The following is a 26254-nucleotide window of genomic DNA, read 5'->3' as shown; positions in this document are numbered from 1 at the left end:
CGTCTGTGTGGCTCGTGTGAGAGCGCGCGCCAAGTTTTTAGTTACGCGTCGGAACGTATCCGCCAAGCTAAAGCCAAAGGCAGCGCTTAGAAGTCGCAGCAGCAGCCGCAGCAGTCGCAGCAGCAGCACAAGTGGCAGCAGCAGTCGCAGTAGCAGCAGCAGCGACGGCCTTAGTTTTAATCCATAGTTAAATAATAATAACAACAACAACAAGCAGACCGGAAAAACGTTTGTGGCAATAAGCGAATTTGTTGTTTTGTCGCGTTGCAGTTGCCAGTTGCAAGTATTGGCCATTGCATCAACTTGACGAAACGCTCAACCGACGGTTAAACCAACTCAATACAACATAACACATAACTGACCAACAACAACAATTCCAATTGCAATTACTTTTACAGTGTTGAGAATCGCTAAAATTCCAATTGGGCTAACAATACAAACTCTAACAAGAGAATCAAAGAGAACGTGTTAATATTGCTCATAAAATCGTGAAATCTTTACCATAAGCTACTTAATTCAATGTTCAACGACAACAACAACGCGAAGAAGCCTCGTGAATGAATTAATGAATACGAGCAGCGCTCAAATAAAAGCCATCATAAACAAATAAAGAAAATAAATAAACATAAACTAGTGATATCCCCAACATGTGTAATGTGTAAAACAAACAACATCCAAAACAAAAACAACAACAACAATAAAACAAAAACAACTACAGATACAGATACAAAATACAACTACAACAATTCAAGCCGCTCAGTTCTGTTAAGTTAAGCTCATAAAAGTCGCTCATAAACATAAATTTTTTAAGAAAATTATACGCAACTCAACGATTTATGGAATTTAAAGAGAGAAAAAACAACAAATCACAGCAAAGCAGTCATAACCATAACCACACACAATCCATAGTTATAAGGCATTACTTATAGAGAATATACATATATTTCAATACCCATTGCGGCTTAGAAAATACAAAGGCAATGCAGCGATATTTAAGGTAAGTTCAATAGAAAATTCAAATCTGAATGAAAGAGTGTAGAAAAATTATATAACAATTATAAGATTTGAAACTTATTTACTAAAACCGTTTGAATAGATGTCTAGTCTGTTAACTAACCATGTAAAAAAATAATAATATTCAACGTGTTCATACTCAGCGTACACTAATTGATCTGTTAGTTGAACCATTAAGAAATCAACTTGAATTAAAGATACTCGTTCGCGTGCAATTCCCCTTCACAGATAAATGAAAATACCGAGTAATAATCAAAACAAAATAAAGTCATTTTCAAGCTTGAATCTCTGGCCTCTCCGAATAGTTATTTCACTTTGAGTTATCCATTTAAATATTTTTGGATAATCATTCTATTTGTGCAGAATCATCATTGTCGGAATCTTTGTGAGTTCGTTTTGCTCGTGTCAGTCTCACTCTCAACTCTCAACATTTCTTACATCCTTCTTTGGCGATTTGTTTTTCGGCGAAGATTGTGTGGAATTTGAAAAGTTCGAGCATAAAAATAACAACTCAACGGATTAAGCTTTTGGCTACAAATATTTACTTTAGCTTTTATTATGTGAATAGTTTTTCTGAGAATGGGAATGCCAAAAATTGAAAAGATTTGAAGAAGTGAAAGACATTATAATAATGTGTAGAAATCTGATTTTATAAAGATATATTTTTTATTGAATAAGCAACTTTAAATTGTCAAAGAACTTTCTCATCTATTAATTTTAATAAACTAATAGAATCTTATTATTTTGCTTAAAGTATTTTGAGAATATGATTCTAATTCATTAGTAGTTCGTTGATACATCATTTCAAAGTTCAGTTTACTGAAGAATTCGCTTCTTTTAATGATAGCTGGCAACTATTTTGCCATCTAATATGAAGTATCTCTTTTGCTGCTTGACTTCTTTCTCATGTCAGTTAGTTCTCGAGTGAAATTCCCTAACTAGGAATGACGCAATTTGCGCTAAAATACTTGAGAGCACAATGGGCAAAACAAACGATTTAGTGACGTGCTTTTTAATGAGATGGCGAACCGTAACTCCCCACTAACATGCAACTATGTGTGGCACAACTGTGAAACTGTGAAAGATCAAATACAATTGTGTAAATACGAATACGAATATTTGCTGTTAACAAAATTCCCAACAATGGGGAATCTAAGTGTGTCTACAAATGAACCTCAAATAGAGGGACAAGTGTTCCAAACCAAATGTTAGGCTGTACTTTGGAATATCAAGTATCGACTATATGTCTGTCTGTGTATATTCGCACAGACTACAAAAAGAAAAACAAAACGAAGAAGAAAAGAAATAACTTGGCATTCTAATTAATATTCATACCAGAGTATTGGGTTTGTTGCTGTTGTTGTTGTTCATGTTGTTGCCGAGTTGAAGTGGAGTTTAGAGGTTTGGAGGTTTGCCCTTGGCATGAACTTGACACTAAACCAAGAGATACATTTACGATGCGATTGTTGCGAGTGTGAAAGTTCTTAATTACAAACATTAGGGGGCCCCAGCGGCTTAGGGCTACGGATCACAATCACAGCGTGTGCCCAAGAGACACTTTTCAATGGTTATGAAAAAGGGATTTGGGACTGAGATGGAGATGGAGATGGAGACAGAGACGGAGACAGCGACAGAGACAGATCAAGACTGAAGACTGTGAGCATAAGTAGAGGGGCACAACGATACATTTCAACACAAAGTGGAGACACTTAAAGCTCTACCTGTATTGAATTGAGATTCTCGATTCACGATTCACAGTTCTCGATGCTCGATTCTTTGCGTCTCGAGCCTAACTGCCACTCCAGAGTGCTCTCTGTGCTATCTGCCACCTCTGCTTCTGCCTCTGGGGCAGGCTCAGCATGTGGCTAAGCCGATCATAATTCTTGTTTGACACTGCAACAAACGGATGAACAAATGAACGAGAAGCCAGCTAGCCAGTCAGCCAGCCAGCCAGCGTTGTCTGGGGACCCCAAACTGTCCAGTTGACCACTTGCATACGAGCAGAGTCTTCCCCCTGCTTCTCTTCCGCTTCCCCTCCTCTCCTGCCACAGCACTCTTCACGTTGCCATTGCCAAGTCGCAGTCATTCAGTCTGCAAGTTTTCGTGGCAACGACAACGACAACGGGTAGCCACTTACCAGTTGCTGCTAGGGAATAAATGCAACGCCTTCTCTGCTCCAGATCGGAATGCTGCAATGCTGTAAAGTGATCGACTACAGAATACCTTGCAACAAATGTTTAATCAATGGAGGATACTTGCAAAGAGTATTAATAGAATTCTGTTTGATGTTTATAAATAGGTTGCTAGATAAAATAGGAGTTATAAGCACATAAAAGTTTAAAGTTTGCAAATAATATTACATTCAACTCACATTTTTAAAATACATTTCAGATATCTTAAAACAAAGTATTGTTTGTTTTTATTTTAATTCAATCATTCAATTGGAACAACACAATATATATTAACTGTCTATACTGAAAACAAGAGTTCCTAAATCAAGATTTTAATTTCTGTACTAAGAATTACATTCCTCTAAAAACTAGGTGAAGAACACGAAAATCTTGAAGGAAGAAAACTCTTTTGCATTTCAAGAGCACTTGATGAAAGACTATTTTCTGATATTAGAAAAATATTTTAAGATTAAAAATCTTATTATAAGATTTTATTTATATATTTTCTCATAACATAGTCAACAAATTAGATAAAACTTATCATAATTTAAATCTTTACAATATTTAAAGATTGAATCGTATTTTTAAATTACTTTCATTTCTTATTACTTTTACATTAAACTTGTTGCACATCATACCCTATCACTGTTCTACTTAGAGGGTATACACACGTATTTGCTCTCATGGCTAGCCGGGGGTAATTTACTCCTACTGCGTGGAAGAATCAGTTGCCGCAGCTTTGCATAACAAAGCGAGACGCGTAGACGAAGTCAGTCGTTGCAATGATCATAAATAACTTGGCTGATATCTATTAACGCTTTTACTGGTGTTACTGGATTAACGCGCAGAGACAGAGACAGCAAGAGGCGAGTGAAAGAGAAAGCGTTGCGAGTGAAGATGGGAATCGAAAATTAACCCACGCTGTCTATTTTGATCGATAATAATATTTCGGCCAACAATTTGCCGTTAGTCGAGTGGGCTTCTATTATGCTGGGGGTTGACAGCTTTAAGGAGTTTGGCTTTGGGGGATTTCAGCTTGGGGTTGGAGTGGGAGACTGGGTTGGGTTTTGGTCTTGTAGCATTTGCCGTTGATATTCACAGCAAATAAAAATATCGGGAGTGCAATTTGTGCACAGCTGGTGGTGCAACCGGTGCTGGTGGTAACCTGTGGTGCACCGAGAGAGCTTCAAGCAGCAGCAACAGCAGCAGTTGGTGCCACAACGCGACGCTCCCTGCGAAGCTGTCTCCCTCTCTCTGTCTCTCTCGCTCTCGCTCCCTTGGCTGACAAACTTGACAACACAGAAATTTGTTTGCACTCCATAAAGATTACAAATATGCGTGTCCCGATCCCCTCACTCCCTTATTTACCCCTGCACTCAATGCAGCAGGTTGTTGTTTCTCTTTAATATAAATTTCATGCTTAATACGCATGCCTGGGCAATTTTTATTTTAACACCAAGTGGATAATGCCCGGAAGCAGTTGCAGATGTCTCAGTTGTCGTAGAATACAAGAATTATGGACACGAAACAGACACTCGCAGGATAACGGACAGCGCCCCAAAAGGATTAACAATGTCATGCTCCGACAAAGAGCAGCAACACGAATAAAGAATACTAACTGATATTACTGTTAAGATAAACGCACTGTGAATTGACCATAAAGTCGCAATGAAATGATCGCATCTGCTCTGCACAACTTGTTGAAGGTTTTCTTATACGAAAATGTGCATTCCAAATAACTAAAAGTAGATAAAAAAAAAACAAAGTTATAATTCTCTTCTACGCTAGAGATAAGGGGTGCAAAAAATTACAATCCAAACAAATAAATAGCTATGGTATTTAAAGTAGTATCATAATATCGTATTTCATTATTAAATTATTAACTGAAGCATAAAAATGTTGTGAAACTACAGAGAAACTTAGTGAAATTAAATTCATAATTAGTAATCAAATTTTTTCAGAATTCTTTTAATACTTTTATAGCAATTTTCTTAAACATTCAATTGCAGAAATCAGAAAACATTCATAACTCAAATAGGAAAATACATTTGAATTTGAGTTGAGTACGTAATCAAAAAATATGAAATCAATATTGATATTATCGGTATTTGTACTATACAAACATAGTATTTTATCAATATAGATTCATTTATTTACCCTGAAAAGTAAATGCTTTTAAAACTATATTATAATATTAAATTACTAATATAATTTTAATCCAATATTTACTACACTATTAATAGCACCCTCTCATTATAAAACCAAATTGCTTGAAAATTTGTTGTCATAAAGGAGTTGAAACCTTCAATACACCCACCCTCACTTACTCCCACCTAAACTTTCCAATTGTGAAGACCGTTCTTCTATGCAAATATGCAGTGCAGATGACACATTTGTTCAGCAATTTGAGAGCTAAAGAGCAGAGCACACTCTAGTACTCATGATGACCGTGTGGACATCCAAATACATATATGCTCGAATGTCTTCCACACACCCATTTCAATTGTATTCCAAAATCGAAGCGTCGTCGTCGTCGTCATCCTTACTGGACCATTAAGCAAATTGAAAGCGTTTAGCAGAACGCTGGCAACTGCAACAGCTTCTTGACCATAAAGCGTTGAACCCTTTTTGCCAGAGCATATGTGTGTTTAACACATTAATGCGATGCCTTGGGGCATGAGACATCAAGTGGACCACATAAATCCCGATTATAATGCACGCACATGTGAATTGAGAGTTTGAAAAACCTATCAACGCCAACGCTCATGTTGACCTGACCTGACCGTATTTAAAAAAGTAAAATATCCCAGCTTTTTTCTGGTGGGGAAGGAGGAGTAAAAAGAAATGGGTTTCAAGTGCCCCGATGCATAATGAACAGGACGTTACGGTATGGTTCATGGTCCTGGACGACGTCTGTGACGGCGTGTGCAGAGCATCCTTATAAGGGTTGACATTCGGCCAATACAATATAGCTTACAACAGCAGAGAAAAAGGTTTTCGAGTTCGAGTTTCAGTTCCTGGCTCGAGACTCGAGTTGAGGTGGCGACTGCCAGAGCAAGTGGCTCTGGGGCAGGTCCATTGTTTTCTTTTGCTGCTGTGGCTGGGGGGCACAACGCGACAGGCGACACACTTTTAAGAGCTCAAATCAATTAGTTAATTGATTAACAAAAGCCCAAAAGCATGAATGAGAGTTGAGCTCTTGGCATTTGTCACAGACTTTTAAATAATTTGAAAACTTGGCAATTGGAAAACAAAGGAAGACTTTCAATATTCAACTTCTCGAAAGAAAAGATTAATTGAAAAATCATAAATATGAAATTGAATAAATTCGATACTTTTTCTAGGAGAATAAATGTTGCTTTTTGTATATAGTAGATAAATACATATGAAAATAATAAGATTCAATGAGCATATCACATCAGAGTAAAAACATTGCAATTTTGTAGCAAATGACTACAATATAACATAGATTATATACATAATAGTTTAAATACAAAAAAAAAAATAAAGAATTTAGGATTATAGAGAAGAAATGTGTCCACATATTACCAATGAAATATATAGTCTATGTTTTATGCGAATCATTTTAATGCAACTTAATGCTACTTTATTACAAATAGAAAATTAATTATTGTTCAAATCACAATACTTAAACTTACTTAATTTACAATACTTATTTTCGCCTCTAATTATTATTGTTGTATTGAAATTGAAATATTATAATTTTATTGAAATTAAAGATATATTCATCTTAAGTTAATAAGTACTTCCTCTTTGTATTACAGCTTGATCTGTACTCTTCAATGCCGCATAGCCACCGATACCTTTAGCACCACACCAACTGTTGCAGCAGCCATAGAAGATTCCACAGCAAACCGGCCAAGAGCCTCGAGCGCTTTGATTGCAGCTCCGTCAACAAAATGATGGAACGTCTATCCACGCATTTGTCGCTCTCTGGCCTTTCGCTCGCACATCCCTTGCAGAGTCATTTGAGCTCAGTTAGCTCCAGCAGCGGCTCACATCTTGGTCAGCTGATACAGCACCATCAGCAGCAACAGCAGCAGCAACAGCAACAACAACAGCAGCAACAACAGCAGCAACAGCAACACAGCAGTGAACAGAATCACAGTCACGGCCACGCCCATCATCACAGCCAGCAATTGTCACTGGGTCAGTTGGGGCAGCAGCATCATCATCACCATCAGTGCAACAGCAACAGCAGCGGCGGTTCACCCAACGGCAACGGCGGCAGCAGCTCGTTGGGATTGCATCCACATCTGCATCATTCAGCGGCAGCTGCAGCGGCCGCTCATCATCTGAGCTCACAGCACTCGCAGTTGCATCAGCATCATCAGGCGGCAGCAACAGCCGCCGCAGCAGCAGCAGCGGCCCAACAGCAACAACAGCAGCAGCAACAACAACAGCAACAGCAGCAGCAGCAGCAATCACAATCGTCAGCCTCACATCACAGCCAGCCAACAGGCAGCGGATCGAGTTCCCTTCACGCTCAGTCCCAATCACAGTCGCATCAGCCGCATAGCAACGGCATTGGCCAGCATCTGGGAGCGGGCAGCGGTCACAGTCTTGGCAGCTCCAACTCCAGTGCGCCAGTGCATCACTCGTCCACGTCCAGCGCCACGAGCAGCGTCATGGCAGCCGCAGCCGCCGCTCATCTGCATCACAATTCACAGGCGTCGCCCATCAGCAATCTGCATCAGAATATGGGCAGCCTCATGAACAGTGGCAGCAGCGCCAGGTGAGTGAAGATTCCAGATGGGAATTGTCTTTGATCTGTAAACGATTCTTTTCAAAAACTATAACCATTGAAACGTCTGAACTTTTATTGAAAGTAACTTATTTCTTAAATTGTAACACTACATAATTTAAATTGGTTTCAATTTAACTGCTATTCATAATTTAATTTAGCTTCTATTAATTTGAACTACGTTTCGAAGCAATAAATTATAAAGGAGAATACTTTTTGAATTTTAATCAATTTTACCTTCGCTTCACATATGTTATTTAATGAGTTTCAGTCCCATAAAAATAAAATTAATTTAAAAATTATAAATTCATTCATTTAAATTATTGCAGTTAACGGCGAATTTGCAAAACTTCATTAAATTGCTAACCTTGCTTAACAGGTTATTCATATTTAGTTCCTTTGCAAATATTCGGATAATCCATTTAATTCGAAATCAATCTCATTCAATAAATTCATCTCAGATGTTTTGCAGTTTGTTGAAGTGTTTATTTTGAGTGTCTCAATTGTTTAATCAATCAGACAATCAATTTGTTGGCTTGCAATGATTCATTCCAAGTGACTCATGTGTCACTGAAATAAAAGCAATAATTAAATTTACTTACATCATGCAAAAGAGAGAATTAATAGTTTATCAGAGAATAACAATAATGGGTATTTTATTTAACAAAATTAATTTACTACTTCGGTTGGTAATTAAGCTAAATTTCATTATGATTTATAGATACGTAAATACGTAATATAGAATATAATTTAATGAATGAAAAATAACTGTTTGATCAAGGCCATAAATAACATTCGTTTTCCCATTTGAAATTTTTACAAAGATAACACTATTACCATCTAAGCATTGCATTATATTTTATATAGAAAATAAAGTAAACTTTAAATTGATTTCTCTTGTATTCCGCTCATTAAATTATAAAATAATTGTATTGTACTACGAATTTATATCTTCTTTCTCTCCAGCGATGTCTTCTTTAGCCTGATGATACAGAACACAACGAAGCGCCAGAATGAGGAGCACATAAAACGTCCAATGAATGCGTTTATGGTCTGGTCCCGTTTACAGAGACGCAAGATAGCACAGGATAATCCCAAAATGCACAATTCGGAGATATCGAAGAGGCTGGGTGAGTCAGTTGTCTTTGCTTTCATACACAGAATTATTTCCCACAAAGAAGTTTTGGATATTGTTTTCGCTATCGAAATATGAAGAGCAGGCAATGAGCTGGTGGTAGTCAAACTTGTTAGCAGAATGCGCTTTATTCTCGCACTTTTTTCCATTATCTTTTTATGCAGCAAATATAATCAACCACAATGGGTCTTGCTATAAGTACTTGGGCATGTTTGTAATCTGCGAAACAATGAATGAAAATCTCACACAAAACTAAATTAAGAGGCGGCACACGACCTGCCAATCTCCTACTTTGCTCTAGACTCGCGCCCACTTTCCTCCACTCTCTCCTCGCCCGTTATGCAAGTTAAACTAATCAACGTAATACCACCCCAAAGACCGGCAAGTCGATTCGGAAGAATGACAAACCAAAAACACGCACTCATCGCAACTGTCAAAACGGACAAGCGGCTGTCAAACAATGGTAGGAAGAGCACAGAGATCTCTGTTGATAATATCGAGAAGGGTTGCCACCCCCTCTTCATCTCCCTCTCTACCAGACAGTTATTTTTTGGGTCTGTTACTTGCCAAATCATTGCCGCCTGCCACACATTGTCTCGCCGCTTAACTAGTTGCAAAGTTAAGTAGTTTATTTCTGCCGGGGGCGTTGGCTAATCCCAAGCTGCTGCTGTTGCTGTTGCTGCTGTTGGCTTCTTATCGCTCTGAGTCTGCGTTGCAGGATTCGGGATTTTCAATTCGCATCAAATTCAATTTCAATCACACACGCAGCCCAAAAACGTGGCACGTGGCAACTGACAGCATTGAGTTCTTTTAGCATAACAATGCGTTTTGCGTTGCTCGTCTACCTTTCGCCCAAGAATCTCATGCATATTCGATGAGCAGTCTTCTTCTTCATAGCCTGCTTCTTCTTCTCCGTCTTGTCACTAATCAGTGCTAGAAATGCTGTCATAACAGCGATAACAATAAGCCCATCAATGGCACTGCCTTAGCTTCTTGCCACAGCTTTTTGGGGCAGCCATTTGCAATTTGTGCAATTTTTTAATAATACAACTCGACGGGGCATCCACTTCCACACTTGCTCGATTTCCCCCTTGGTCTGCATTCTCCACTTCTAGCAATTGTGAAATGACTTTTTCTTCACTCTTTATTTTTTGTTTCTTCTCATTTTACCTTTGTTTAAGCACAAACAATGCAAATTAAACGCGACTCACTTGCAGTGCAGTTGAGCGCAACAACAACAGCAACAACAAAAACAAAAGGCAAACTCTTCGTTGTGCTTCAATCTTGCCAGTGGGCGTGGCACTCGCGGGAGGTGTATGAAGTAATTGCAATGCAATGCAAATATGATCAACTTTCATTTACCATGTAAAATAAGGTTACGAGTGATTTCAATTATCAAATATTGTTCATTATTCAATAAATACAACTACCAAATTAAGTTTTAGAGTAACAAATTTGACTTTATAACTAATGGTTCTGTAAAAAATTTTCGAAGAGCTTATTTTTTATATAAAATTAAGTTGATGCCTAATATCCTGAAAGTTAAATTGGCATGTTCGTTTCTATACATAAATATAAATAAATAAAAATGCTGTTGGGCTTTCAGAAAAATAGAGTAGAAATATTTTATATCCACAAAGCAAGTAAGAATTGCTCTACAACATCTATAAGACTTGTAGTCTTAAAATTAATGAAATTGTTCATTTCCTTATTAAAAGAAATTTAATTAAAAGTTTTTGAAATCAAGATTCACTTTCTTACTTCAAGATTTTCGTGTTATCGATACACTTTGTAGATTAAAATTCTCAGGACCGAGATAAAGTAACAAGTTCACTTAACTCAAAAATATACAAGTTAATAGCTCGATTATATTATTGATAAATATCAGGCTAACGATTAAGTTCAATAAAAACCATTTAATGAAGTGCTCAACAATAGTCCCGTTTGCAATTGTAACAGGGTATCAAGAGGTAATAAGGGTTGCTATAGCCAAATGGCGATTAAATTTTTTTCACAGCCATTAAAGAGGATTTCTTAATCAGGCAATGGGCCCCGCTTCTCAGACTCTCCTCCTTCTCTTTCTTTCGCTCTCAGTCGCCCTCTCTCTATCTCTCCCCAAGCTGCCAAAGTTCAAGTAGCAAGCCAAACCGATATATGAAAATCGATGAGCAACAACAACAATAGAGAGCAAACATACAATATACAATCCACAACAAACTTCAGTTTCGAAGTATTCATTTTGTGTTTGTGGACTGAATTTTATAGGAAGGCGCGAGCTTTTGTTCGCTTTTCATTTCACCTTATTCTGTTGCCTGTTCTCCCCGTTTGCTGTTGGATTTTGGCAAATCCATTATGTCAATTGACAGTTCTGTGTAATATTTGCTGTCAGTTGCAGCTTTTGTTGCGTTGAGAGCAGGACGAAGGACGAAGGACGAAGAAGCCGCCGTCAGTTGCTGCCCTTGGCACAAGGAGTTGCCTCTGGAAGTAGGGTAATGCGTTACAGGAAATCGAAAAAGAAAAATCAAGAACTTTTCTCAAGTTTTCGATCTTGTTTGTAGTTGACAGTTTGCAGCGATTGAAATCACAATTCAAGAAATTTTTTGTAGATTTAATATCTGAATTTAGTCATATGTCGCTAGAATAATAATCTTCAATAAATGCTTTTGCTTTGAGGTTAAGTTTAAAGTTGCAACACGCACAGTCAAGTGGCAACTTGGCTGAAATAAACCATTAACATTTTGCCACATTGAAACCAATGACAAAGTTTTGCACTTGAAAAAGTTGAGCTGGCATTCAATTAAATGAATAATATGAAAAATGGCATAAAAACCAAATAAAATGAAATACAGAGGGCTCATTATGAAAAATTGCGCTGAGAAAAGGCGCAAACAACAGCAGCAACAGCAACAAAAAAAACTGTGGCATCAACAAAGGCGCCACAAAAAATGGCGGCGCGAAAGCTACTTTTTCACAACACAAACACACACATCAAGAGAAAGACTGAGAGAAAGAGGGAGAGGTAGACTGAGAGAGAGAGAGAGAGAGAGCGAGCGAGCGAGTGTCGAGTGTTGAGCAACGGTAACTGGCGACTGGCAACTGTGGAGAGCTCTTCAGACGTTGCCGTTGCCGTCGCCGTCGGCGTTGCCATTTATTTTATTATGCAAAACAAAAGGCAAACAAAAACAACAAAAAAAAATAAAATAAAATATAAAAAACCGAAAGAGACAGACATAGCGTGGGAGAGGGACAGAGATAGAGAGAGGTGAGGGAGGAATTTGTTATAGAAAACAATTTTACTGCGCGCGAGCTTAATTGAAATTGTAACTGTCATTAATTACTGTCTGGAAATTTGAATTAACAACAAAACAAACAATGGGCGACAGCAACAACAACAATTACAAACAACAACAGCAAAATGGCATTCGTTTCTTTTTCCTTTTTTTTTTTTTTTGTTGCACTCTTTCTCTACTTTTTGAAAATAATTGAAAAACCTGTCGAATCGGCAATCGAGCGCCTTTACTTGTTGTTCTTGTTCTCCTGTATTCTTTATGCTTTTTTTTTTTTAATCAAGGACTTGTATACCCGCCCCCAACTCCAGCGGGAATATTAAATAATGTTAAACACAGCCCCACGAGTAATGGATGTATCCCTCACTGACTGACTGACTGACAGACGGCTGCTGTTGAACAAAGACTTCGACTTCGACTTCAGCATAGACATAGAAATCGACATCGACTTCGCTTCGAGTCGATTCGATTGCGACTTTGCACAAAAGGTCGAGCTCTCAAGCCTTTTGGCCAACACTCCACCCTCTCATAAAGATGCCTTTGTTGCACAATAAAGCGCAAACAATTGATTAGTTTGCAATTGGGGGGAAAAAGTAAGTAAGGTTTTCTCCTGTTTTTTATTTTTCTAAAAAGGGGTTGGCAAATCGAGCTGGCAATTGACAGGTGTGAGTGTGCTTGAGATGGGCCAAGCATTCTTTCAGAGGAAGAGCAGTTCTTAATTACACCTAACAGCATTTGCAGGGGTGTCGAAATATTAAAAAATAATAATAATAATTATTATTATTTAATTGCGCTATCCAAAAACATATATCTTTAAAGTAAACTATTAACTATTAAAGATTGTTGGAATTCATAATCAATCGTCGATTAAGTAAAATAGAAAAGCCAGGAAGTGTAATCGATATATTCTATATCGAATGTAATCGTTATAATCGATGTTGTAGAATATGAAAATTCAAATATAATCATTTATTTTTTAAATGATGAAGATTGTGTATAAATTTACTAAAATGAAGATAAAAGTATTGATCAATTCAAAGTTATTTATGTTTTATTTAACAAAAACATTTATCATTTGAAAAACACTTTTAGCAAGTTCCATAGTAAAACTAAAACAAGTATTAATTATTAAAGTTTCAACATAAATCCACTTAAATTTTCGTGATCAAATAGTTTTTTTTTGTTCATATTGCCAGTATAAGTAACAAACAGAATCATAAAAGCCAATTATAGGTTACAATCTGAATCTGTTCACTAAAAGCTTAATGATATCATGAGGATATATATTATTTAATAAAATAAAACATTCCCTCAAAATATTGGTTTGCTGGAAATCATTCCAACCAAAACTTCCCTTTACAAATACTTTTTGTGTCACCAAACAATGGATTTTAACGAAATTACTTTTAATATCGCTTATCAAAATATGTACAATTTTTTATTATACCTTTTCGCCCCTGAGGTTAATAACGGTCAAGTAAAAGCATCAAATTGTGTGGCAAACAATCGAAATCTGTCTGGTCGAGTTATGAGTTCAGCTTGAGTGGCTGCTGTCCACAACATCGAGGGGTAAATTGAACCCAAACTCCAGCAAGAACAAATACCATAATCCCCCTTATAAGTAACCCCATTGTGGAGATGTGTGAACACTGAAGTTGAACTCAAGAAGTGTCCGAAAAACAAATTGTGGCTGAGTTCGATTTGACAAAATACGTTAGAATATATGAGCAGCTGAGTTCAGTCCAATTGTAAACTGTGTGAACCACAAACTGCAACTGCAACTGCAACTGGAGCCGACGTCAGTTAAATATTTGCTCTGTGGTTAGCAGGCTCAGCTTCATCTTCAGCTTCAGTTCAGCATTTTCCTGGTCTGGAAAAACTTGTTAATTATGCTTGAGGCCAGAGGCACTTCGGTGTTTTGTGTGCAGCACAACTTGCAACTGTCAGTTGCAACGTCTAAGTATGAGTACTCTTGTACTTGTTGTTTTTCATATCAATTATTAAGCAAGGCCCCAGCTGGAGGAAAGAAGCCAGCCGACCAACCGACGCCAGACAGCGTCAATTGTCATCCTTTTGTGGCATGTCAACTCAGCAGTTTGTGCCCTCCTTAGTTTATTCAACTGAACAACTTGTAGAAGCCTCTCTTTCTCCCACACACACACACAGGCACACACTCCCCTTCTCTCTTATTTCACTGTCTTTATCTAACTGTCCGTTCGTCTTGTTTATTATTATGTGAATTGTCCCCCAGCTCTCTTTATCTTTCTCTCTTTCTCTAGGTGTCGTGCCCAGGAGCTGAGTTGCGCATTTGATGGCCAGTTGTCTCTGCCACTTGCCACTTGGACGGCCTGTCAATGTATCTATAAATTAGTATTTTAGCAGCAGAAACAGCAGCAGCAACAGCTGCCAGTTAAGACCAGCTACTTGCATTATGAGTGGGTCTCCAGTTATTGCCCGTTAGTAGCTCTGGGGGCGGCTTTTTGTTGTGGGCGTGCCACTTGTGTCTAGTCTTTGGGGCACAATTGTGCTTTTGTTTGCCATTTGTTGTTATAGTTTTTGTCTGTTTGGTGTGTGTTTGTCATGTATGTATGTCCGTTTCTTGCAAAGCTCTGTCAATGTCCTGATGGCTGCTGCTGTTGGCTTGTTATTAGCATTGTGCCACACTATTGTTGCCACATTGTGGCACAACAATGCAATTTGTGTGTTTGCTTTTGTGTCACTCGACAGCCACTAAAATTACACGTCGCAACTAATTAGAGTACTATGTATCCCAATTCCTTTTGGTATTATTTCCTTTTTCTTTTCCCTAACTAATCGTTGACTCACAATCATGATTAGCTTAGAAAAGATTGTATCGGAAAACAAATGCTTAATAGTCCAACATTTCAATTTCAGTTGTCTTTTTTTTTGCGAATTTAATTGCGACGAAATGATTTAAATCAAATAACATTTGAACAACAGACTTTACAGGAACTTACACTTTGTAATTAAAGTTTGAAAATATTATTAAATTGAATTTCTTAAAAACTTTAAATTAAAAATAATGACAATATTTAAATGTATATATATTTTAAATATTACTTTATGAGTATTTACTTCAATAAAGTCGAAAAGTCAGCAATAATATACTTCTCATTAAGAATCTAGATTAAAGCAATTAGATGTTTCGTTTTATATATCATTAAGCTCAATAAGCAGCCACAAGACCCTTATTACTCAACATTTATGATATCATTTTTGTTGATATAAAGATTATATTTCAATTTAATCTTTTTGTACGTTGTATTTTACTTTGCTACATTATTTGTAACATTATTCATATTTTTGGCGACTTCACTGTTTTCATTTTATTTATTTATAATATGTTATGATATTCACAAGTATTCATCATACATAAAACAGAAATTTAAAAATAATTAATATGTTCATTTTCTTTCAACGTATTACTCCAAAGAATAAACCATCTTTAGCAACTCTTCAGCCTTCATCTCAATTCTATCTTCCCCGTTTAATAACTCCTTTAACGTGTAACTTTAGCGCGGCTTTTAACTGGAATATAGGGTACGACTGTTATAGACTCATTTGGGGCAAACAAGTGAAGGACTCCTTGTGGCAAGAACAACTCGTCCGTTGCCTTTCCCCCTTATTCTTGACTAACCAAACGTCCCTCTTTTGAGCAACATTTGAGGCTTTATCAGCAGCCTTGTGACACATGTCATTATAACATTTTACATTAACTTAAAAACATTTGCAATTTCTGTGTACAATGCGAGAGGATCCCACACACAATGTGACTCGGAGCCTGGCTGGCACTTGCCACTTATGAGTATGTGGCACGTGCATATGCCACACACACACACAAATACACAAATATGTTATGTATCATGAGCTCGCTCCCTTGTTGAGCCACAACATGACTGTGGAGATAGAAAAAGAGAGAGAGAGAGCGAGAGAGAGAAAGGAAGTCGGGACAAAAGCACGCCCCCAAATGGGCTCAAACCACCTGCTGGTTTTGGGCCATTATCGTGCAAGGACTCGACAAGGTCCTCGCCCTGAGACGCTGCTCTGCTGAGCTGCTTTACTGCTTTACTCTCCTCTGCTCTGCTCTGCTGTGTTGTGGTGTGAGCCAAGCTGACTGAACTGACAAACAGGCAACGAGACAACAACAAATGACAATGCCAAAACTGGCAACAATGGTGGCCAAATAGACAAGGACAGACTGGCAATAGAGAGAGAGAGAGAGAAAGAAAGACAGCAAGATGGAGATAGAGAGATAGAAAGGAAGAGATGACAACAACATTGTTTGGAATTTGGTATCCTTCTTGTTAGTGCACACAAAACAAGTTTCTACCGATTGTGTGTGTGTTGCCTGTTAGGAAATTATGTTTATGTGCGTCCACTTCTGTGGCAGGTTGCCATGAGTGCGTCGCCCATTGTGTTTGCCACATTTAGTACAACGACTTCAAGTGCCCCAAAACGTAAATGTATCTAATGGATTAACGACTTTTCTCACATTAAACATCTTCAGACTGAACTCATACACGAAACTTGTCTCAATTGCAGGTGCCGAATGGAAGCTGCTTACCGAGGAAGAGAAACGTCCTTTTATCGATGAGGCCAAACGTTTGCGGTAAGTTCCCCTTCCTCAAACCTTTTAGAATAACTTCACTTATTGTATCTGTAAATGCATCTGAACAGCGCCATGCACATGAAGGAGCATCCCGACTACAAGTATCGACCCAGACGCAAGCCCAAAGCTCTGAGGCGCGATGGCTACCCATATCCCATGCCATATCCATCGGTGCCCGTGGAAGCATTAAGAGCAGGTAAGCAGTCCGTTAACTATATATTTAAAGACTGCATTTAATTAGCGTCAGAATGTGCATTAAATACATAGTTATCCATTGATAAATAAATAAAATAATATTAAAATCAAATTTGTAGCATTCAATGACAACCAAAGAAATATTATAATAACAAATAACTTCAATAAGTTATAAAAATGCATTAAAACACAGAGAATAAAATATCAAATACAGAGGAAGCTAGATATATGAAATTAAAATGGAGGTTTAATGTCAATCTTTTTGTTTATTCAATAGAATAATATAAATTATAAATAAATTAAAATAACATTACAGCCAAGAAATTGAACTCTATAAGTAAACCTTTTTGATAAATAAAATTGAAGTATGTAATAAATCTCATTTGAATATTAAGGGAACATTTAAAGCTTTTCTCTTTGCAAATTTGCTTTTAACTAAATTAAAAATCTACAAATTTAATCTCAACGAAGTAAATATTAGTTGAGAGACTAAAAACAATCTTATGCAAATAAAAACCAGATGTTGTCAAGTAAATTAAGGCTGTACTGCTTGAAAATCAATTAAAATCCTTTGAAATACAACCTGCCTATGGAAAGGGCAACAAAGTTAACCCTGAGCAGAAACTATAAAAGCCGCAGCGGCTCAGTGAAAAACAACAACAATAAATAAAAGCGAAACAATCGAAAAATAGTAAAACTATGCAAAGTAAGCAGCGAGTTTTATGAGCTTCACGTAAGACAAATGCAAATGTGGCACGATATGTGGCATGCCCCACCCAAAGGCAGTTACAGCCAAACTAGCTAGAACAAGAGAATAAGAGAAGGAAAGGAGAAATAGTGAATGGAAATATGACAAACTATCCGCACACTCGACTGCCTGACTGGTTGTTGCTTTATGACACTCCCAGCACATCCAGGGAGAAAGCTAGGGTAGTAAGTGGGTGAGTGGATGAGTGGGTGCGTGGTTTGTTGGTTTATGTTTGGTGGAACCACCCGCTCGCATGTCCTGACAAACTGTGAAGTCATCATCCTAGCTTAACAACTCATTCAACTGACATCGCAGACAGAACAGAACAGACAGAAGAAGGATCCACAGCATAAGTTACCATTCATGATTTACTCACCCTTCTCCCTCCTCTCCCTCTCCCAAGGGGGTGGCACTGTCACATCGTAGTTCCTTCTACCATAGTTTCCAACTTGGGTTGGAGGTTTTAAATTAGCATTTGTCACGTTTTTTTGTCTCTCTCTCTCTCTCTCTCTTTTGCTCTCGTGTACTCTTCATTTTTGGGCAAATTTAACGCTAGTTTCTTTGGGTTTCTGATGTGCCAGCAAATTATTTGTGTTGGCGGTTTAAGGATCAGTGGCCCACAGGGTCGACAGAGTCGAGACAGGAACAAAGCCAAGCATGTTGATGATTTATGCGCTACGGAAATGATAATAAAAATGCTAGGAAATGCGTAATAAATAAAGAGAATTAGTCCTCAGTCCTTCGTTCTATCGCCTGTCTGCTTGGACTTGCGCTTCAATGCACAATGCGATTCAATGCGAATGTAACTTAGTGCGAAAGAGATAGTCGAAGAGAGAACAGGATAACAATATGCGTTAATAAAGCATGCAACAGCTTTTAATGGTGGTAAATTTTATACGAATACCGAACGTATAATTGTTTATTTGAATAAAGGCAAAACAGTGTGGTATTATTAGTAAAGAATATAGAATTAATATACCGAAAAATACTAAAACATACCGAAGGCTACATTTGATATATTTTTATACATTTAAAATAAACCATAGAGCAGTATCGGCTTTTTGCCAGAAATAATTCTTAAATAACTTCAAAGATTGTTACCTGATCGCAACCGATTTTAAAATAACAAATTTCAGTGCCAATCACATATTAAAATCACTTCAAAATTCCTTTTTTATACCCGCTACCCATAGGGTAGAAGGGTATTATAACTTTGTGCCGACAGGAAATGTATGTAACAGGTAGAAGGAGGCATCTCCGACCCTATAAAGTATATATGTATATTCTTGATCAGCATCAACAGCCGAGATGATCTAGCCATGTCCATCTGTCCGTCTGCGTGTCTGTCTGTCTGTCCGTCTGTCCGTATGAACACCTAGATCTCAGAGACTATAAGAGATAGAGCTATAATCTTTTTTTGATAGCATTTGTTATGTTTGCACGCAGATTAAGTTTGTTTCAAAATTTTGCCACGCCCACCTCCGCCCCCGCAAATCGAATTTTGGTGTATACAATAATAGCTATAGTATTTATGATTTCTGAAAATTTGATTGCGATCAGACAAAAATTGTGAAAGTTATTAAACAAATACTTTTGTATGAGCAAAGAAGCCTACTTACTAGGGGTCTTAGGTGCTTTGGCCGACAATCTGGTATATTGTGCCGTCTATGGTATATTTTGAATGTGGTACTATATCGATATAACAAATATACCGTTCGGAATATTTTTAGTATATTTGTATTTTTGGTATATTTTGAAAAAATACTGAAATATTTTGGTTTTATTCAAAATTGGTAGCGGGTATCTCACAGTCGAGCACACTCGACTGTAACTTTCTTACTTGTTTTATTTACAAAATGATATCCATAATAAATACATTGCAACTATTATTTTTTAATAGAATCAACTTCATATAATAGAACTGTTTATCATTTAATATGCCAGCTCAATAGCGAAATAAATAAAAAAAAAAAACTTAAAATACTACTTTAACAAAAACTTAGTCACAATAATAATAATACCAGGGTCCACGCGTCAAATTAATATCGAAACAAATCCAATATGAGAATAATGCTAGAATCATTAGAAAGCTCTGTAAGCTAATAAAGCAAATATGCAAAGACAGCGAAATATGCAAAAATTAGAGAACAAAAAAAGTTGTTTCTTAGGCACGTTAATCCCCAGCTTAGGCAGTTAAAAGTTGAATGCGAAATCCACAAATGTTGCGTTGTGATTTTTTATGCGATTGTAATGTTAATTTATTGAAAGAAAAGATGGTCAGCTACCAGTTAAAGTTACAAGTTTTGGGTAGTACCTAATCCACTATTATGTGGATTAACAATAGAGATGATGCCATCTCGAAATGTCGCTACTTGAGATGGTATTTCATCTTCTTTTCTTTTCTATTTTTTGTGTGTCTGTAGTTTTGTGGCGTCTTTGAAGTTTGTTGTTGTCTAAGCAATTTTAATTGCCACAGCATCCAACAATTTAAACAATTGCCATGAATGAAATCGTAAACGTAATCGTTATTTCCAAAACTCTTGTGATTATTATGTTTTTTTGAATAAGCGGCGCTTGTAATTATCGAAAGGCCGTTTACAAGTGGAGGTCGACGAGGAAGACGGGTTAAGCGGGGCAGCTGGACGACTACCGTTTAGGGCAATTGGTAATAACAGTGTGTTGGCCATCTATCAGATACAACACTCTCGAAATAGCTGATTCAGCACACAATTAAAGCGAAGAGATAGAGATAGAGATAGAGAGAGAGGGGGAAAGAGTTAAATGCATATGAAGGGGGCGCAAAATATTTCGAGTGGCAATTATTTTAAGCACATAGCAGCGAGACCCAAAAACCATTGTCATAATTTTTATAAACTTGTGTTCTCTTTTTACTGTATTGTATTGTATTATGATTATTTCTTTCTGCTTCTGTCTTGTGTTTCACTTGCAGGCATCTCGCCGGGTTACTTTGCCCCCGGCCCCACAGCGGCCGCCTATCATCTGGGCAGCCATCTCTCGCAGACATCGACGCCAAGCTCAACGCAGGTGAGTAGAAGAGAAGTTGTCCGCAAAAGGGTCTCGAACGGTAGCGCTTCCAATTATTATTGAACCATCCAAGAGTGGATAGGGAGGGAGAGAGGGGGGAGAGACAAGGTAGAGAGGTCTCTGCTTAATAACATAATTACACACACCCCGAGCAGACGCCCACTTTAAAAGGCGGAAAACATGCGGCGATGACTCAGCTCTCGGTGTGATCCTGGCCCAGTTAAGCAAACTGACATGTCATGCCAAGGATTTTGCCCGCCAACTTGTCATTACACATTTAGTCCTTGCACCCAGATCTCACAGTCGATAACAAGCCGAGCGAAAAAAAAACAAACACCTCAGACAGGTGTTTATATGTCCATGTATTTTAGTTACATCAAACTTCACAACCAGCTGCAGAGGCGTTAAAATAAAAATAATAACGAAAAAACAGCAAACAACAAACAAAAAATTGGCAATTAAAACTGAAAACTGGACAAGCTGGGCGTGGTCAGCGCCCCGCCCTTGTGTGAAGTTCCTCTTGCGAGTCTCGCTTCAGGTTTATTAACAACCTATTAAATCACATGACTCTGTGCCTTGGCTTTGTTCAACTTGCCAGTGGGTCTTCGTTCTCTCTATCCACAAAAGCCTATTTGGCGACTGTGATTGATGTCTGCCTGCTGTGTGTGTGTGTGTGTGTGTGTGTATGTGTGTGTGTTGCGGGTGTTGAAAGCGTCTGCTTCGTCTTCTTCGAGTTTTAGTTAATAATATGCTTCTGCAACCAAGCGTCTTGACCATAATAATAGTCCAAGTTTAAAGGCAGCCAACGTGCGCGTTACTCAAATTGAAATCTCTATAGGAAAATTGCATAGTGGGCGGACTAGAAGTCGGCGTTTATGATTTCCCCAACTCAGCTCCTCCCATCCCTCAGCTCGCTGCTGAGAAATTAAGCCTACAGAGTACGGAGTATTCAAAGACATTCCCATGAACTTTTTACAATGGCTTGAAGTTGAGTTTATTTCATAAATTTCCTATTGAATTATTTATAAATTTTTGAAGAAAGACATTCCGCATGAACAGAAAGCTGCTTTATATAGTCTTATTCTAAACTAAACTAGTAGGAAGTTCAGAATCTGATAAGGAAAAAATAAAGGAAGACAATTAAGAAATTTAAAGTAGTTTCAAAGTTTTATCAAAGTAAATCTAAAAATGTATATTACGTTATTTGGTAAAATAACTAACATGTAAATAAATAATAGATTTATTTATGTTCGTTCATTTACGTTTATTCTTTATTTTCGATTTCTTTAATGTGAGAATAAATTCATTTACTTTTATCTGTGATTAATCTGCGCACTTTAAACTATTTTGAAGCCTTATTGTATTCAAGGCTCATTAGTTTCAATAAAGTTGGCTTGATTTTCACGATAGTAATATCGCATTTTGCAATGCATTTCCAACAACATTTCCCACACTTTACCAAAAAGAAGCCTTAAAACTAAACAGTTGTCAGGCCAACTCAGTTGACACAGCTGAAAGAACACTTGAATCACCTGCTTGGTTAAACCTGTCCCAGAGCTAAGCCGATCCTCCAAAGAGGAAAAACCACTCGTAACCAAAAAGAGCTAAATCAATTAACTGTTGAAATAATAATATAATTGAGAGCAGGAATAAATGCTGGAGAAGGGAAGGCTAACCCAACCGAAATGCAAACACAAAACTCCGTTTAAATCGCTATGCATCAAAATATTTACCAATCCACACTAATTCCCAATTGGGCGCAAATCAAATCAAATCAAATTGTAATCCAAAACGCTTTTGGGCCAAAAAAAAACACACACACACACACTCACACTGTTGGCGCTGAGGTTGTTGATGATGACGATGATGATGTGTTAACAACATAATTATAGCCCAGAGCAAAGTGCTCTGCGAAACGGGGGGAGCGCAACCCCTCGAAAGCAACCACTCAAAACAAAACGGAAATGAAGCAAAAACAACCCCTAACATGCATTTGCACCCAGTTCAAGTCGCAGTTTTATTCCCTTTCCCTCTCCCTCTCCCTGTCCCAGCTCGTTCTTTATTTAGCCTGCTACAACTGGTGTCGCAAATGAAAAACGTATTGCAAATCAAATAAAATTAAACTGAGACGCGTCGAGATAAGCACCAGGAGAAGGAGAAGAAGAGTTGCTGCTGCTGTGGCTGTTGCCCTTGGGGTTGTGTTCATGTTGCATCCACAATTAGTTGGTCAAATAAAGCCGCAAAAGTGTTAAGCAATTTGCATTAGCCAAGGGTTTTGCTCGCCCATTGACGACCTGAAGCCTATGCTTGGGCCCATTATTAAATTATTATACCTGCTAGTTAACGAGTACAAAGGTGTCATGGTTTAGTCATAATGTTTCTATTCTGCACGAGAGACTTTTCTGAACAATTTATAAATTGGTCTTTTAAACTCAATAAAAAATAATAAAATTAAAAATATTGTAATAATGTAAATAATTTAATTTATAGATTTATATAAAATGGTTATTTATAAAAACCCAAATAATCATTTGTAAGTTATTTATAGATTGTGCACTTTTAATCAACATCAAAAGTCAAGTTTGTTCAAATGGATCTCTAAGATGATAGCAGTTAGAGTTGAAAAGTGTTTATAAAATCCTCGTATACTTTTATACCTCCATATGTAACAAGCAAGAAAAAGAATCTCCCATCCTGACTGTGTGTCTCTCTAAGAGATGCAACTATCATTTTTGTATAGCTCTTGCTATATAACTGTATCAAATAGACATTTGGGTATATTTCAGTATAGTTTCGGTATATTAATTTGGTATATATAAATTATAATACACTGTATTGCTTTTATGAATAGCGAGTATCTGACAGTCGCTTTCTTGGTAATGTTTATTTTGTACAATTATTTTGATAAGTCTTTTGTTTCCTCTAGTCCATTTAATTACTTCTTTTAACAAGAAATACTGAGAACAGAGAAATATTGTAGAAACATGTTGTATGTCAAAGCCGAACACACTCTAATTTTTGGAACGATTTGTTACAATAATTTCAATCACTGAGTCTAATATTTCCCTAAAATAATTATTAAAGCTGAAGTCCTTTGCAGCCATTGCTTTGCTAATAGTGTTAGTATTAATTTTAATTACAGCTAACCTTTTTAAATAAATAAATAAATCATTATAATCAATACCCCCACCTCTTCTCCTCCCCACAGGCCACTCTTTTAATTACAGCTAACCTTTTTAAATAAATAAATAAATCATTATAATCAATACCCCCACCTCTTCTCCTCCCCACAGGCCACTCTTTCCGGGCAGATGGACAAGTTTGCCGCCCTGGAGCGCAGCTCGTATCTGAGCAACGCAGCAGCCGCCGCAGCTGGCAGCCAGGCGAGTGCATACAGCGCCTACTTGGATCCAAGTGTGCTGACCAAAGCCTACTTTGACTCCAAGATGTATCAGGATCGTGCCAACTATGCCTTTGATATCTCCAAGATCTATGGCGCCCAGCAGCATGCGGCGGCGCATCATCAGCAGCAGCAACAGCAGCAGCAACAGCAGCAACAACAGCAGCAGCAACAGCAACAGTTGCTCATGGCCAGCAGCGGAGCTGGAGGAGGCGGCGGAGGAGGAGGCGGAAGTGCGGGTGGCAGCTCGCACAACAACAACAGCAGCAGTGGGCTGGATGATCGCGATGCCACGCCCCAGCTGGATGCAGGCGGAGGGCAAGTGGAGGCGAAGCCGCATCTGCATTCGCCCAGCGATGTGGGTCTGGACTATGCCCATCAATATGCTCAGCAGTATGGCGGACAGTTGGCGGCCAGTGCTGCAGCTGGCGTGGGAGTGGGTGTTGGAGGAGGCGGGGCTGCTGGGGGCGGTGGCGGGGCTGGAGGTGCCACTGATTTTCGACGACCGCTGACGGTCATCTTCTGACCACCATCGTCCAATGGCAGTGAGGAGTTGAACTTGTCTATGACTTAGGAAATGCGAAATGCGAGATTAAAGTTAAACGTAGCCAACTTTACAGTTAAGCCTCGAGTTGTAAAATAATCATAAGCTTTGTTAAAACGAGCAGCAGCTGCAGCTGGAAGGAGAGATGGCCTGAGCAAGAGACGCAGAAGGAGTCGAGAGGGAGACAGGAGAGACAGAAGAGAGGATCAAAATGAGGAGGATTAATCCATGCAGAACAACGAGCGGTGCAATTTTTTATGTTTTAAACGCTGAACGAAGTGCATAGCATAAATTTAAATGTATTTAAATTCTACAAAATATACATCAACACAAACAACTCAAAAACAAAACAACAGCAAAATACAAAATACAAAACAAACAACAACAAAAAAACAAAAACAAATGCAATAAATGCAAATTAAAAACGCAGTAAATTGTTGCAAAACATCATCAAAAAAAGGGGTTGCAGGTGCTTCTACATTGTGGCATGATTGAGATAACTTTAAGGGAGAATTCTTGACCAGTAACAACTTCATAATTTTAATGAAAGTCATTATTAACAACAAAAATAAGTTTCCTAACGTTGATAAAGAAAAATGTTAACTAAAAGAGGTTAGTATTTATCCTTCGCTTAAACCTTTTCTTTTAGTTTTTGCCACATCTTTAATTTATAGGCCAATTTTCTATAAAGCTCAGTATTGGCATTTTTTCCATGGAAGCATTTAAAAAAGTTATCGCAAGTCTTTTGGCTCTTTCACTTTATATTTAAATATTTTATAATTTTCCGATGTATTTATTATTGTTTGTTTACTTTAAATTCAGCTTTTACGAAAAATCCATTGAAAAGTAGGAAGTATATATTATTATTTTTTTTATTTAAATATTGCGTTTATTCAATAGCTAAATTTGCAAGTTTCACCCATTAAGAAGAAAGACACTCGACAAATATGTTTACATTATTAACATCTTATGTTCCCTTCACAAATCCAATGCACAATCGAACTTACCAAACTGCCTTCGGCCACAAAATAGCCTGCTTTCCCTTTGATTGCCCTCAGTTTAATTTTTAATTAATTGCAAACGAGTGCCAGGATTACGTTGCCCTGCGGGGGTTGCTAAAGCTGAGAAAAGTCAAGAAGGCGCAAAACGCTAAACGCTTCCTAATTAAGGCAACTTCTTGTCGCAGAGTCCTTCTGGCCAATCACGAGTTGAGCGCCTGTTGACACAAACACACACGAGGCGGGATTTCGGTTGCTCAAGCAGCGGCAACAACTCAAAGAAATTACCGTTGGCCGCCACTAATTAGTGCGAATCAAGGTG

General features: G+C 37.7%; 1 protein-coding gene across 1 annotated transcript; it reads left to right on the top strand.

The window, feature by feature from the left end:
• LOC132791659 (hormone receptor 4) lies at positions 1 to 25395 on the top strand. The gene is made up of 7 exons (XM_060800677.1): positions 1 to 997; positions 6971 to 7941; positions 8917 to 9080; positions 16936 to 17002; positions 17071 to 17198; positions 20896 to 20990; positions 24284 to 25395. Exons 2-7 carry the CDS (start codon positions 7106 to 7108, stop codon positions 24914 to 24916), a joined length of 1923 nt encoding a protein of 640 aa, XP_060656660.1. The 5' UTR covers positions 1 to 997; positions 6971 to 7105; the 3' UTR covers positions 24917 to 25395.
• The last annotated feature ends 859 nt before the right edge of the window (positions 25396 to 26254 follow it).

This window comes from Drosophila nasuta, chromosome 3, assembly GCF_023558535.2.
Source record: "Drosophila nasuta strain 15112-1781.00 chromosome 3, ASM2355853v1, whole genome shotgun sequence".
In the NCBI taxonomy this organism is placed as follows: Eukaryota; Metazoa; Arthropoda; class Insecta; order Diptera; family Drosophilidae; genus Drosophila; species Drosophila nasuta.
Note: the sequence above shows the minus strand (reverse complement) of the source record. Positions and strands in the feature narration are given on the sequence as shown.